At 33.8% G+C, this 16,715-nt stretch overlaps 1 protein-coding gene across 3 annotated transcripts in view; it reads left to right on the top strand.

Moving 5' to 3' along the window:
• The first annotated feature begins 1,404 nt into the window (after window positions 1-1,404).
• Window positions 1,405-16,715, top strand: part of LOC127703082 (uncharacterized) — a 68,533-nt gene continuing 53,222 nt past the window's right edge. For all 3 annotated transcript variants that reach the window (XM_052207494.1, XM_052207495.1, XM_052207492.1), the window contains exons 1-3: window positions 1,405-1,536; window positions 7,228-7,531; window positions 10,312-10,377. In XM_052207494.1, coding sequence (XP_052063454.1) covers window positions 7,229-7,531; window positions 10,312-10,377 — 369 coding nt within the window. In that variant the 5' untranslated portion in view covers window positions 1,405-1,536; window position 7,228. The remainder of the gene's footprint in view (window positions 1,537-7,227; window positions 7,532-10,311; window positions 10,378-16,715) is intronic.

The following is a 16,715-nucleotide window of genomic DNA, read 5'->3' as shown; positions in this document are numbered from 1 at the left end:
GCTTTGAAAACAAATGTCTACATCACAAAAATGGCAAAATGAATAATTAATGATACGGTATTCAAAATTACTTAAAATGCCAATCGAATAGATATTAATAAAAATTAAATAATCGATTGTCCTTTTAAACAAATTAAGATAATTCTCTTATTAACGACTTCCACTTTTAAAGAAGTCTATTCAAATCATATAGTTGTCCGCTAGTAGTTCACTTGATGATAGTCCATTTTCTAAACTCTAGATAACGTCTGTAAAACTTCCGAAGAATTATACCAATTTTACCACTTTGATAGCTCGCTAAACCTCCCAATTGTATGACATTCGTTTATAGTTCCGCTATATTAAGTGCAAGATTGAGAATTCGGCTAATGTTCGTGGTAAAATATGCTTGTTACCTAATATAGAACTTATTTCAAAGACTACTTCCAATTTGAAGTGTTTCTCTGTAAAAAAAAATAACTCTACCTGTGTTAAATATGTTTGTTGTTGTCCAGACTGAACGAAAAAGAAGAGATGTGGTGAATTATTATACAAAATCTTTTATCACACTAAACAGAACAAAAAAACAAAAGAACAACACTCTTTTAGCTGCTTGTCATCTAAAATTCATAGTGTGATCTTCTTCACGAGCCAAAACCGCATATCATATGACAAGTTCATAACGACAATTACGCAAGTTTGAACGGAATTCTTTGTGTGATACATAAAATCTTACCAATGCTGTCATGACTTAAACGGCCGTCTTGTTAACTAATATACAAATAAATGAGACATATATCCACACTAAAATAGAGTACTGAAACACAGTAACAAATGAAACATTTTGGAGACAAAACATTGACAGAGAAAAGATATAGAAGAATATATATGAGCAGTGGTCGTTAGAAGAAAAACGCATATACAACAAAATAATTAGATGTAGACTCGCATGTCTGAGGTGCGTCAACCTTGAGAATGTGAGAAGACTACATCTGCTTTACATAGGAGTAATATATATTTTCTCATCTTATCTCTTGTTCTAAAAAGAGCAATTTGTTTTGATAAAACAGGAATCGTGTCATTATTTCAAATTTTTCAGATGCAGAAGAAGATGTTTCATAGTTATGCATTTGGAATAAAATGTTAAATGCGTCTATTTTTATGTCATCAAATTAATATTTTAACACTTGTCTGACAATATGAACCCCTGTTCTATCTTGTTTTTTTTTTTTTTTAATTGCCAAAACCTCAACGTTTTGTTGATAAATGATAACACTTCTATGTACGTGTAAATTATATAAGAGCCAAAATTTAACACATGGATAAAATATTAATGCTTTTTCAGTTCTATATAAGTTACATCCTTATAAATGTTGTAAACGACCTTCATCCACACAATACATATTTTAAATTATTATGGTTGGACAACGCAGGTATAAATGTGTAATTGATTCATGTAATATTACCCATCAAGGAAGCTATTTAAACAGATATTTGCCAATTTGCAATATAGTTTGTTTTTGTTCTATTACGAAAAGTTCAGCACAGTCAATAAAGGTTTGTGAAACATTATTTACAAAATTATTTTATATATATCTCATAAATGAACATTAATTTCAATATCTACAGTTATAACAAAAACTTCTCCTTTACACATGATGATTGTTATATGTCATTGCTCTATATTAAACAATCGCTTACTCGAATCATCCTATTATGATAACGTTTGTTATTTATGTACGTTACATTACTAAACAAAATCGCTTGTTTTATGTATTATTAAATTATATTTTCACTAAGAATCATTCAACGTTACTGATATGTATCCAAAATAGAACATAGGGGCAAAATGCAATTTTGATGTATATCTACCTTGATAACAAACAGATAACTGACTATGCGGTATGGGATTTGCTCATTGTTGAAGGCCTACGGTGACCTATAGTTGGTAATTTCTGTGTCATTTGGTCTCTTGTGGAGGGTCTCTCATTGGCAATTATACCACATTTTTTTTTTATAGATAATGACATATATCTCCTGACAAATTACAAATGAAAACAAAGGCTAATTCCAACCATGTTATGCAGATATTCCCAATATTGACTTTGGTTACCTCTGGTCACCTAGCACATATATCGACTTTGGTTACCTCTGGGCACTTTGAACAGATATTTACGTTGGTTACCTCTGGTCACCTAACACAGATATCGACTTTGATTACCTCTGGTCACCTTAAACAGATATTTACGTTGGTTTCCTCTGGTCACCTTATACATATTTACTCTGGTCACATCTGGTCACCTAATATAGGTATTGACTTTGCTTATAATATTAACTTGGTTTACTTCTTGTTACCTAATGCAGATGTTGACTTTGGTCACCTAACACAGATTTTGATTTTTTGTTAACTCTGGTTACCTTACACATGCATTTACTGTGCTGATTATCGGACACTTAACACAGATATTCACTTGGTTACCTTTGGTAAATTTACTTACACAGATATTGACTAAGTTACCTCTAGACATCTTGATTACACATATGTTGTCTTTTGTTATCTCAGGTTATCCCACACATATATTGACTTTGGTAACCTCTGTTCACTTTACATATGCAGATATTAACTTTAGTTGCACCTGGTCACTTTACATATATGTTAGATTTTATTACCTCTGATCACTTTACATAGATATTGACTTCAGTTAAGTCTATCCACCAGACCTCACCTCGACCGAAGTATAACATAAATACTGCTCATCTTACAGGTATTACCTTAGGTTACCCTGATCATCCTACATATATACTAACTTGTCATACGAACATCATTTTATGGAGACCAGGGGTAAACATAGTCAATACCTGTGCAAGATGATCAGAGATAACCAAGGTGACTATATGTGTTAGGTGACCAGAGGTATCCACAATGAATATATATGTAAGAGGACAGAGGTAACCAAAGTCAATATATGTGTTAGGTGACTAGAAGTAACCGTGTGTAATGTGACCAGTGCAGCATTGTATTGTGAACAGAGGTAAACATAGCCAATATATCTGAACGGTGAAAAGAGGAAAATAACGTTAATATATCTTTATAATGACTAAAGGTAATCAAAGTCAATATTGACGTAAAGTGACTAGAGCTTACTTACGTCAATATCTGTGTAAGTCGACTACAGGTGACCAAATAAATGTATTTGTTAGGAATCCAGAGGTAAACAAATTAAACATATGTGTTATGTGACAGGAACATCACTAAAAGGTGACCAGAGATAACCAAAGTCAATATAAGTGTAAACTGAAAAGAGGTAATCAGTGCAAATATATGTGCAAGGTGACAAGAGGTAACTAAAACGAATCTATCTGTAAGATGATAGAGGTAACCAAAGACAATATATGAGTTAGATGACCAGATGTAAACGAATTGACAATTGTGTAATGTGACCTGAGCATCATTGTTACTTGTCTAGAGTCAATATCTCTGCAGGATGACAAGAGGTAACCAACGTCAATATATCTTTTAGATGACCAGAGATAATCAAGGTCAATATTAATGTAAGGTGACTAGAGGGAATTTGATGCGACTGTCATACAAGTGAGAGGTTTAGCGCTATAAAACCAGGTTCAATCCACCATTTTCTACATAAGAACATGCCTGTACCAAGTCAGGAATATGACAGTTGTTGTCCGTTCGTTTGATATGTTTGTGCTTTTGATTTTGCCATTTAATTAGGGACTTTCCGTTTTGAATTTTCCTCGGAGTTCAGTATTTTTGTTATTTAACTTTTCACCATTGTCAATATCTGTGTAATGTGACAAGAGGTGACCAAAATCAACATATGTGTAAGGAAATAAGAGGTAAACAAAGTCAAGATATATGTGTATATAAGGTGACCAGAGAAAATCAAAGGTAATTCCTGTGTTATATGACCTTAGGTAAACAAATTAAATATCTGAGTAATGTGACCAGAACAGCATTGTATGGTGACCAGGGGTAAACATAGAAAGTATATGTTCAGGTTGACCAGAAGTAACTTAAGTTAACATTGGTAGGTGAGTAGAGGTAAAAAAAAGTGAATATATGTGTAAGATGACCAGAAGTAACCAACGTCAATATGTGTGGAAGGTGACCAAAGGTAATCAAATTTGAATACTTGTGTAATGTTGCCAGAGCATCATTATAAGAGACCAGAGGTAAACATAGTCAATATATTTACAAGTAAACTCAACTAAGATTAACACCTGTGTATGTAAAGTGACCAGAGGTTACCACAATCAATAATACTCAATAGATATAAGAAGATGTGGTATGAGTGCCAATGAGACAACTCTCCATCCAAGTCAAAATTTATAAAAGTAAACCATTATAGGTCACAGTACGGTCTTCAACACGGAGCCTTGGCTCACACCGAACAGTAAGCTATAAAGGGTCCCAAAAAATTACTAGTGTAAAACCATTCAAACGGGAAAACCAACGGTCTAATCTATATAAAAAACGAGAAACGAGAAACACTTATGAACCACATCAACAAACGACAACTACTGAACATCAGATTCCTGACTTAGGACAGGTGCAAACAAATGCAGCGGGTTTAAACGTTTTAATGGTACCAAACCTTCACCCTTTTTCTGAAACAATAGTGTAACATCACAACATAGAAAGACACACTATAAAATATCAACTATCTGTTTAAAGAGAACCAGAACATAATTGTAAGATAACTAAGGATAAACAAAGTCAATTATTGTGCAAAATGACCAAACGTAACAAAAGTCAATATATGTATTAGGTGGTCAGAGTTTTGCAAAGTGAATATCATTGTAATATGACCAGAGGTAAACATAGTCATTATATGTACAAGGTAACCAGAGGTAACAAAATTAAATATATTTGTAAGATAACCTGAACTTCAGTGTTAGGTGACGTGACCAGAGGTAACCAAGGCAATATCTGTGTCAACAGAGTCAACATCTGTGTCAAAAGAACAGAAGGCACAAAATTAAACAAATGTGTAAGGTGATCAGAGAAAATCGAAGTCTATCTGAGTTAGGTGACCATGATGAACTAACGTCAGTATATGTGTAAAGTGACTAAAGGTAACCAAAGTCAACATATGTATATGGTGACTAAAGGTATTCATGATCCATTTCGTTTCTTTATCATAATTATTTTCTTTTAACTTTTTGGCACTGTTATGACAATGGATATTAACATAGTTTAATCATGAACCTTAAAGAAAACTTATTTAGAATATGCAAGGAATAATAAGCTGTTTATCCTGTAAGAGCTTATCGTAACTTACTATACCTTGCAACCGGAAAAAATGCCCTTTTTTGCGTCTGGTGGAGACATATTTTTAACCGTTTCTATAAGAGGTACCCATGGCCCCTTTCAGCGTAACTATTATCCTTGTGCTTGTTTAAAATATTGTCGGTTCTTTTTCAAGTTACGAGTTTGATTATCTCTTTTCTTTCTTCCATCTCCCTTTATAACGTCAAAATCCTTTATCGTATACGTTAATTAATTTTATTTCGATGATTAGGGAACCATCCTCTTTCCACATTATAGATAACCATAAATAGCACAATTGGGTTATTTAAGAAATAAATCGTGTTCCTTAACAATTGTTTTTATTTATAGAGTAGCTGTAGAGATATTAATTAACATACAAATTTTTACAGTTAAGGGGTAGTGTTACCAATAATTATCAATAATAATCAAAAATCTGCAAAATCCACACTTGTGGTAAAATCACGCTAAGGCGCACGCTTTTCAATACTGAATTATAATTGAAGTGTAGTGTGGTATCGTTTGTGTGCTTGTAAATGACTGAAAACGTTCACCAATACGAGTAAAGATAAATAAGTTACTATTTGCTTTCAAAGATCCCACCGCTCTGGTTTCCTGATCAATAGTTTTACAGTTTATTTTACGCAAAACTTAGATACATGGTCTGTACTTGTATAGATTGGATTGTATTCAAAATATGATCAAATCGAATTGATAAAAATTGCACTCACATGACGAAAATGAAGAACAAAAAAATAATGGACCATAAACGTGGAATTGGTCGTAGTAAACAAACCTATATAAAATCATCAAACCTATTTTCCTGTGATTTTGATGACTAAAAGGATAAATAAAAAGTTCAAATTATGGTTATCATATCAACATACGTTTGCATTTGTACAAATTAGAGTTGAGAGTATTGATAAAAGGTACCTTTGTAACACTTAGCAGACAAACAAGTTAACTCGGATTATCATATGCAATAATGTCGGCAATATTTCAAATACAGACTACATATATTTAGAGATAGTGTAGCGGGACAGTACCAATTTCTATACTAAACTGTTTAATAATGGGTGTGTGGTGTTATGCAAATAACCTTGAAAATATGCTTATTTTCATAATTTTTTCTGAATGCATGACTTATGTCCAATATGTATTTATAGTTAGATATCAGTTACCTTCATATCATTAATAAATTAACTGATGTTCATAGTAATGATATTTTGTTAAGATTTAACAATTCGTTGATAATTTTTTACAAATTGTAAAGAAAACAAGCTTGCAAGTCGTTCCTTAGACAAAGTTTACCTTAGATGGATTTTGCTTCTTAGATACGTTTTAGTTATACAGCTCTTCAAGCGTTTAAATTGTTCATATATTTCCTTGACTGTCCAAAAACGGCTTTGAGCGTTCCTGGTGATGGTTAATCAAGTGAAGCGCTTCAGACGCATGCACTTTATAAAGTTTTGCTTTTATTTTCTTTCTATCAAAATTTATATCTTTATCACATTCAGATCTATACAAAGAATTTTTTGTTCAAACCTTCAGGAAACAATTAACTATCTTTCAACACTTCACTAAAAAGTTAGGTATAGCTTCTACCACAATGACCCTGTGGAATACTGTAACCCAACTAATTTTCGCGAGCGTTTTATTTTCGAGACTTTCGCGAGTAGAAAAATATCGCGTATATAAATTGTCGTGAATATGTAAAACTTGGATTTTTCCTTACTTAACTACATCAGGTAAATTTGAGAATCGCGATATGGGCTAGAAAGGGCTAAACGCGAAATAAATTATCCACGAAAATAAATTGGTTTACAGTATGTATAAACAGAAAACATAGCTGTACCTTGTTCTAGGCAATAACCTTTTATTTGCATTAAAAATTGACAAGAGTTTTTAATTGTTTACATCTGTATATTTTTGTCTGAACACATGTTTTTATTTTATTCCAGAATGTTAGCGGCTACTGGCAACAGTCCTGTATCAACTCATATGGTCGAACAAGAGTCTGGAACTCTGCCAGTTCAAACAGGAAAAATCAAACTGCAAGAATTCATTGTTTGGAAACATAAATTGTTTAGCGTCATACACATTGTTCTTGGTGTTGCTTTAGGAATTGTCAGTATAATTGGAATGAGTTGCGATATTATTGCCAAAGAAAAACATGAAGATTGCCTAAAAAATGGTCATACCTTGTATAGCACTAATCATTCGCTACTAGACTTTGACATACCATGTTTGATATGCTCTGTATTTGTAAGTATCTTACTATGGTTAGATGCAAATGTATACTAGTATACATAAAAAAGACCAGTAGCATAAATATATAATAGTGTGGTGATCCCACACATTGTTTAAAATCAAGGCATATACGTTTATGTCTATTATGTACATTGTAACATATAATATTTTGATAGAATCATCATAAGGAATATTTGGATTGAAAACACCATTAATATCATAGTCTTATTTTCTGATTTTATATCTTGTCCCTTGATATGATATAGGAAAAAAAATTACCAGAATAAGGCTTATTTCTTGTTAATGTGTTAATATATAACTTAGACAAAGTGCAATTTAAGAGCATTCTGGTCATCGTAATATCTTGTTCAATAAAGGCAAAAGTAGTATACAGTCATAGTTCGATTAATCAAAAACGAATCCGGGTAACAAACTTAACCCGAGGGAAACACATCAACTATAAGAGAAAAACAACTCAACAACAGCATCACTGAACTACAACAAAAAGCAAACGCAAACATACATAGACATGGACTATTGCTATATCCCTGAATTGGTACAGGACATTTAAGGAAAACAAATGGTTGATTGGACCTGATTTTCTGACTAGCCAAACCTCCAGCTGATATGGCAATGTTAAAAATACCGCTAAAATGTCAACACTATGGGACACGAATACAATACAAGTGAACACAAGAAGGCACAGAGAAATACATGACTTAATAATATAATAGAACATTACAACATGTAAACCGCAGAATAACAACGGACACCTCCAACGAATTAACGACACCACACCAGGACACCACAAATTAAATATCAGCAAAGAATATGAGACATTTTTTAAGACCTAATCTACCATATAACTTTACCTCTCAATAGACGAATTAAGCATATAGATTTGTTCTTTTTGAATCGTCTCTTTCTGTATAAGACATTGTGCTTATGGTTGTCAGTTTGGTTTTAGGGACGCACACATTTATATCAGGGCCTGAATCAAAAACGAAAGTATTTCCAAATTAATATTTATGTCAGCAAACATAGTAGGTGCAGTGGGTGAAATATCATGAACTTATTTTTTGCCACTTCCTTTGAAGATTTATTTTTAAGCGATTACCCTGCATTCCTGCCTTTCAATTAGGTCGGTCTATACCTTTTTTTGTCCTGATATTGCTTAAAGTCTTGTGTTTCCCCAAGCTTTACATTTTTATGCCTTGTATTGTCTTCTCAATCGATTTATGAGATTTGTACAAGGTTAAATTTTTGAGACAGTAATTTACCGATGTTCAAATCTCGTTAAACGACGAGAAAGAGTCACAGGTAGTCTCAGCCGTATTTGGCCCAACTTCTCAGAATTTCGCAGTTGTAAATAATCGTCAACTACACAATCGATTGGGCCTTCCGACTGTATAATTGTAGCGTTTCCTGTTGACAAATAGATAAATAAAAAAGAAACTAAGGAAGTAAAATTGAGATATTATTTTTTCCGTTCCTTTTGGACATAAAGCTTATTACGTTTTGACGTATTCTTAAATCAATAGCTTTTAAATGTTTACTTTTAAGGGTTCAAGGTGAAGTGTAATCAAAAGAAGGGCTTTGGAAGCATGAAATTCATGAAGAGTTATTTCCACGTCCGTTCTTTTTACTAGTAGTGGACAGTTGTACCCCGAAGGTATCATCAGAATAGAAATCGCTGATTGATAACTATATTCAACTTCCGAAGTAAGGTTGTCGGCTCTCCGGACTTTCACGAAGTCCTGCGTTTTGACGAGTTTAAGAGCCTCGGTCCTTTCTTGAAAGTTGAACTATAGTAACTGTTAAAGTTCCCGATTGACAAACTTAAAAAAAAACAAAAATTTCAAAAACTTCCTCATGCAAAGTTGAACTTAAGTAAATTGTTTTTTTCTTTCTTTTATGGCCCCTTCTGGTCATAGTGCTTCTACGGACGAATTTATATTTCCATGGCTTTCAAATTATTTCCATTAAGTGTTCCTGATGAAGGTGAATCCAGAAGAGTGCTTCAGACGCACGGAATTATATTGTGAAATTTTCACTCACTGATGAGACTTCTAAACTGAAACGCGGCTATGTTATACCAAGTCATAAGATTGGTATCTTTGATAAGTGTTTTGGAGTAAACTGACAAGTTTTTATTAATCTATTGCAAGAAATGTCGTTTTTTATTACCCCATAATGTTTAGATTTTTATATAACGAGCCGAATGCTAAGACATTCAAATGCAAATATTCTGAATTACTCATCGATGAATTCCTTCGTTAGTGATTTTTCTAAATTTTACTAAACACTGGTGAAAGGACACCGGCATGTGCAGCGATTTTGTAATACAGCTAACCCGTCTATACCTGAAAGGTTCTGACTGGCCGTTTTTTTTACATACTTTATCATAAGATGCTGTAAGGGCCCGCAAAATCCAAAATTCTCAAACAAATGATGTAGATCCGTGGAAACTCTACTGCTTTAACTTTGGTGTAAAACAACACACTATGAAACTAAACATTTGATAAAAAGATCAATTGTTTCTGGTGTAATGGTCTAAGACATAAATAACGTTAATTCTGGACGTCCCAAATAATTTCGAATATACTCTATTCTATTTTATGTGATTTCTGTCAAAATGATTATTTAGATTGTATTCGTAATCTGAAGCCTTCTACAAACGATAGTTTTAATCGTGCATTGATTTCGAAATTGATGACCAACGACCTTCTTGTGAAAACGTTAGCTTTATTTTCTGTAATAAACGTTTTAGATACCTTTCAGTTTTCTCATTGTAGTACATTATTACCGGTTTGCTGCCTTGCTGTATGACAGAAAAGAGAAAATCTAACTGGCGATGTCTGGTAAGCTAAAAAATAAACAAAAACGTTAATAATTTGTATTTGTTCAAATGCAAAAGTTAAAAAAAGTAAATTGTAGATTATATCTCATAATATTTTCAAATGTAGAGTTGTCAGGTTACCGATCGACAAAAAAGATTGTGTTACACAAGTTTAAGTCGATTATTTTTGAAAAATTACAGAATACTTTACCGTTCAAATTGTTTAATTTCATCTTATTCTATTTAATATTAGTTATGTTAATAAAACAACCGTTTAAGATTTTGAAAATTAAGTGTTTCTCCTAAAATGTTTTAAGAACACGGCAATTTTTTTTATGTGAAATCATAATCCCGTCAGTAATTGTAAGTAATATTTCAATGTTATGGGCTATTTGAAAATTAGGTTCTGAATTTAATTACAGCTTTAACGGACTTATAATGATGTAGACTCTGAAAAATATTATTGACACCTGACTTTAAAGATGTTTTATCATACCGAATAAGACAACTTTTTAATGGAGACCAACTGATGTATACGTAGATATAGATAACTACAGGTCACCATCAATAATGAACAAAACACATACAGTATAGTAAGCTATAAAAAGGCCGGATATTAAAGAAAAAAAAAATTCAAATCCAACTACCTGATATATTTTAAAAACTATAAACGAATACACACTAAGACGGGCATCAAACAAAGACAGCCACTCAGCTATGACTTCTTTATGACACATACAGACTATGGCGGGGTAAAACATCATAGCAAACACTCACGTGGAACAGCACACACTAGAAAAAACACAAACTTCAGTTAAAAGAGTCTTTGCTCACCGGTACACCAAGATAGCAAACTAACAGGAAGTACATGCATTTAGTTCATTCTAATTATACAATAATAGAAGCTTCTTTTCATACTTCCTAAGAAACCAGCAATGTTATGTAACTTTAATGACCGCTATTTAGATGATGTCTTCTCACTTAATAATTCAAAGTTGGATACGTTTGCTGAACGCATCTATCCCAACGAACAAAACTCTTTGACAAATGAGATGATTGTAGTTTCCCAAATGGTCACTATGACGCAATATTCCAGCAACGCCTGTGGAGTAGATATCAATCAGATGCGTTTCCAATCATGATAATATTAATACAAGGGTTGCTGCTCAGAAGGAAGATATTAAAAGTTCCAAGTGGTAACATTACAACCATACCCTTCAAAATTGTATGGACACAATCACGATATGTAATATCTGTTTTACAGATGGCGACGGATATGTTTATGTCGTCATAACCACAATCCCGACCTACCGAATTGGATTCATCACCTGGTGACAAATGTGGAACATAAGTCTGCTATCGTCGCTGGTTTTTGTTGGTATTTTTAGTTTTCTATGTTGTGGTTTGTATACTGGTGTTCGTCTTAGGTCGTTTACTATTTGTCATGAAGTTGCAGTTTATTTTCGACTTATTGAATTGAATGTTCTTTTGGTAAATTTTGACTCTCTTTTAATTCTTTCATTAGAAAAAAATAACAAATTGAGATCTAAAGAACGGTTAACAATTCGGTTTTGCTGACCTCTGGAAACCAGTAATTTCTTGATTTAATCTTTTTAGATATTAATGTCTAATGAATAGTCTTCTTTACTTTAAACTTTTAAACGAAAGGTTCGTAAATAGCTATCACTGAGAAGTCAAAATAGTATTCATTGTTAATGGAAGCGAACACAAGCCAGCCAAACTGTCACCGTATGGCAGGTATCACTGGATTTTCACTTTTTATTAACAACAATTGTTAAAACAAAAACTGATAGCATCCAGGTAACTTGAGTTTACCTTGTGCATTCATATAGCTATATATACGGAATGTATTTCATTGCATACTTGCTCATTTTAATTTGGCTGTAATGTTATCGACAGATATCAAATTACACCGTTCCCTTTTCACAAATGTGACCTACCGAATTAGACTATTTACCGGGTTTGTAATAACATGAGCAACACGATGGGTGCCACATGTGGAGCAGGATCTGCTTACCCTTCCGGAGCACCTAAGATCACCCCAAGTTTTTGATGGGGTTCGTGTTACGTAGTCTTTAGTTTTCTATGTTGTGTCTTCTGTACTAATATTTGTGTGTTTGTCTTTTACTTTTTGTGTCATGGCACTGTCAGTTTATTTTCGATCTATGAGTTTTACTGTCGCTCTGGTGTCTTTCGCCCCTCTTTTATAACCACTAGGTCGATGTCTCTGCTGGTGGACATTTTGTCCCCGAGGACATCATCCGCCCAGTAGCAATATTGCATGAATTTACGGATATCTAATGGGATACTGGCTCGGACGTCGCCCAGTATAAAAAGGTCCGAAACAGACATGGAAACGGTGTCCCCTCATTACCAGACATGACAAATATCCCGAATATGACTCATTCAGATCATCATACTAGTGACAATAGCAATAGTTTACATACACAGCCATGTTCAGTTCTCCTTAAAGACAGTTTGGATTTTGATGACTCTGAACAACATTTCAAAATGTGAGGCCAATGGCTGCAAAACTTGTGGAATTTTAATAACAGATACTCAATTCACTAGCAATTTAACTAAAAAGTCTTATTTTACCAGGAGTTACGATGATCTGAATTGTAAATCTACAAACTTTTTAATGTCGTCTACGGATTAGAGTGTAACCTTTACGGATTGGTATACGTCGGTGAAACGAAAGGAAGGCTAAACAAGCGTAAGTGCGGCGATAGATCAGACATCAACCTAAATGCAAGCGACATTCTTTACCAGCATTTTAATCAGCCTGATCATTCCATCGTTTTTTATGACAGTTCGCATTATCGAAAAGATATACCACAGGACCAACAATCCGCATCTTGCAACGCCTCTCCGTAGACAAAAAAGAGGACTACTGGATTCGACAATTGGGAACTGCGACACCATATGGTTGCAATGACAAAATTGATGTTATAGGTATTTTATCTAGTCCTTCCTGTAGCTCGGTGAATGTGATGAATATTTTCAACTTTACTCTCCGACGTAGACGCAGTCATGGTCATCGTCATTATACATCACCTACTCTGCATGATGTCTCTATAAATGACTTGATGCCATTTATACAAAAGCCGTTTGGTATTCATCACATTCGCACGAAACCATTCGGATATTGCAAGTCACAGATTTTTCAAACCAGTTCGCATTGGAAAAGTTGAAAAAGAGAAAAATATCTTTTCTTAAACTTTCCTTTGCCAATAAAGGTCTAGATGGCGTCAACATGGGCAATATCCTGCTTCATAAATTAGTACAATCGAAAATACCTCCTTATTTTAAAGATCAGTCTGTACCAATCATTTCTTATACCTATACCAAACCAATTACAACTAAAATGTTCAATTACAAACACGTTTTGCAGGATCTCAGTATTGACGACTTCAAGTCTAAACATCCTGATTGCACCTGTGCTAGTTCCCAATTCACATGTAATCCGGCTGGCCACGTTATTACCGGTGACCTCATCATTGTCAATAACACTTCCCTGCGAAATGTGTTATCCAAAGGTTCGAAATATCGTGAACCTAAATCCATCAATTGGAAATACAACTTCAAAATATTGATGGATTCAGTCGAGGATTATGACAGGCAATGGGCTAAACGCGATAAAGAAGACGTACTCTTTCCGAATGGATTAAGGCTGTGAGGTCGTTGATACAAATCAGAACTAAGAAACTGAATGGGTCTATCAATACCCATGCTACGTCAATCTTTAAAGACCAAAATGTTACAAAACACTTGTCCTACCTCGATGACAAATATGTTGTTGTCCCCTCAGATAAAGCCCCAAATAACATTTGTGTGTGTAAATCTCATTACATAAACTGCTTGATAAAAGAATTAGGTACTGACAATTCACTTGAAACTCAACATATACCCTCACGACACTTACCACAGAGGAAATCCTGGAAAATCATAGGTCTGTTCTAGGTTTCCTTGGAATTTCAACCAAAGATGAAGAACTGGATCTTCCATCACTATATTGGATACCTAAACTACATAAGTGTCCTTACAAACAACGGTATATTGCTGGGTCTTACAAGTGCTCCACGAAACATCTTTCTAAATTATTAAGATCCATTTCATCAGCAATCAAAGCCGGGCTTCAAAGTTATTGTGAAACTGCCTATTCTAGAGGTGGCGTGAATCAGATGTGGATACTAAAACATTCCTTATATCTTTTAGAGTACATACAATCTAAGATTCTTTCATCTTACAATAGTATTAAACCATTAGACTTTTCTACACTTTACACAAGTATTCCCCATTCCAAACTAAAAGACAAATTGAAAGAGTTGGTATTGCTATGTTTCATAAAAAAGAATGGCCAACGTAGATACAAGTATCTTGTCTTTGGGAGGGATAAATCTTACTTTGTAAAGAATCACTCTGATTCAAACAAAAAATTCTCTAAAACTGACATTATCAAGATGCTTTATTTCTTGATTGACAACATATTTGTTACGTTTGGCGGACGTGTTTTTCAACAAACTATCGGCATTCCCATGGGAACCAATTATGCCACTCTTCTAGCCGACTTGTTCGTTTATTATTATGAGGCTGACTTCATACAGGAACTTCTTAGGAAGAAAGATAAAAAGTTAGCAATATCCTTTAACTTTACTTTCCGCTATATAGATGATGTTCTCTCACTAAATAATTCAAAATTTGGTGACTATGTTGAACGCATCTATCCCATCGAACTAGAGATAAAGGATACAACAGATACAGTAAAGTCTGCCTCATATCTTGACTTGCATCTAGAAATTGACAATGAGGGTCGGTTGAAAACAAAACTTTACGACAAAAGAGATGATTTCAGCTTCCCAATTGTGAACTTTCCATTTCTATGTAGCAACATACCAGCAGCGACTGCATGCGGAGTATATATCTCCCAATTGATACGATATTCCCGGGCCTGTATTTCCTATCATGATTTTCTTGATAGAGTTGGTTGACCGTTATGGAATATCCGTTTCACAGATGATATCGGATATGTTCTTTATGTCGTAACTACAAACCCGTTCCCTTTTCACGAATGTGACCTACCGAATGAGACTATTTACCGGGTTTGTAATAAAATGAGTAACACGACGGGTGCCACATGTGGAGCAGGATCTGCTTACCCTTCCGGGCCAAATGAGATCACCCCAAGTTTTTGGTGGATTTCGTGTTGCTTAATCTTTAGTTTTCTATGTTGTGTCTTGTGTACTATTATTTGTGTGTTTGTCTTTTCCTTTTTGTGCCATGGCATTGTCAGTTTATTTTCGATCTTTGAGTTTGACTGTCTCTCTGGTAGCTTTTGCCCCTTTTTTACAAAATATCGTTAACAGTATTAATTTTATTGCACTAAATGCGCATATCGACCATGTCGACAATCCATATCTCTAAAGTGATGCTCAAAAAGCATAAACAAACATTGTTAGCTAAGAAAACTAAACTGAACCAAGGGTAAAACCAAATTCTTACAAGGAATCATAGTTATGCTGAGAGAAATACATGACTTAGTTATAAAGACTAAAAAAAATGAAAGATTTAGAAAAAGTTATTGATATCATTTGTGTTATAAACATAGAGATACCTTAAGCTTAAGTTTAACACATACAAAATGTCTGCATATTCTGGTTTATTGTTACCTGATACATTATATATAAACAATTTCTCTAATTCCATGGCAATTTAATCCTTTACGAACATATTATATAAACATAATTAATCAACGTGTGGTTGCTGGTGATCTCAGAAGATGATTGGATGAATTTGAGGGTCATAACCTTAATCAGCTCACTGGATGAATCAAAATATGATAACAGGCGTTAATGAAATTGACAACTTTGTGGAAAGTGGAAGGCACTCGAAGGGGATTTTCGTTTAGCAAAAAATCAAAATCTATTTTTTAATCATAAGAGAAACATATTGTTACATATTTACCCTTGGATTATCGGATTTATCCAATCTCGATAGTTAAATCACCAATTTTAACTATCTCCATTTGATAAATCCGATAATCCACTGTTAGAATGTTAGAATCTATATATATGTACATTGTCGGAAAATATGAAGTTTGTTTGTACGAGCTTAAGAAACAGGACGAAAAGAAAGGCAAACCGAGCTTTTCTCCTGTTTCGTAGCGAGTACAAATAAATATTGTATTTCCGACAATGTACATATATTGTTTTTATCCTGGAATTTACAACCGGTACTTTAACATAAATTGTTCAAATCCAAATTATTGCCCCTGATTTTTCAAAGAAACCGACATAGTTGAAACGCGGACCGCGAAGAGGACCCCAAAATGAACACTTA

Source organism: Mytilus californianus, unplaced genomic scaffold (genome assembly GCF_021869535.1).
Source record: "Mytilus californianus isolate M0D057914Y unplaced genomic scaffold, xbMytCali1.0.p SCAF_5, whole genome shotgun sequence".
Taxonomy (NCBI): domain Eukaryota; kingdom Metazoa; phylum Mollusca; class Bivalvia; order Mytilida; family Mytilidae; genus Mytilus; species Mytilus californianus.
This window is presented reverse-complemented; position numbering and strand designations above follow the sequence as displayed.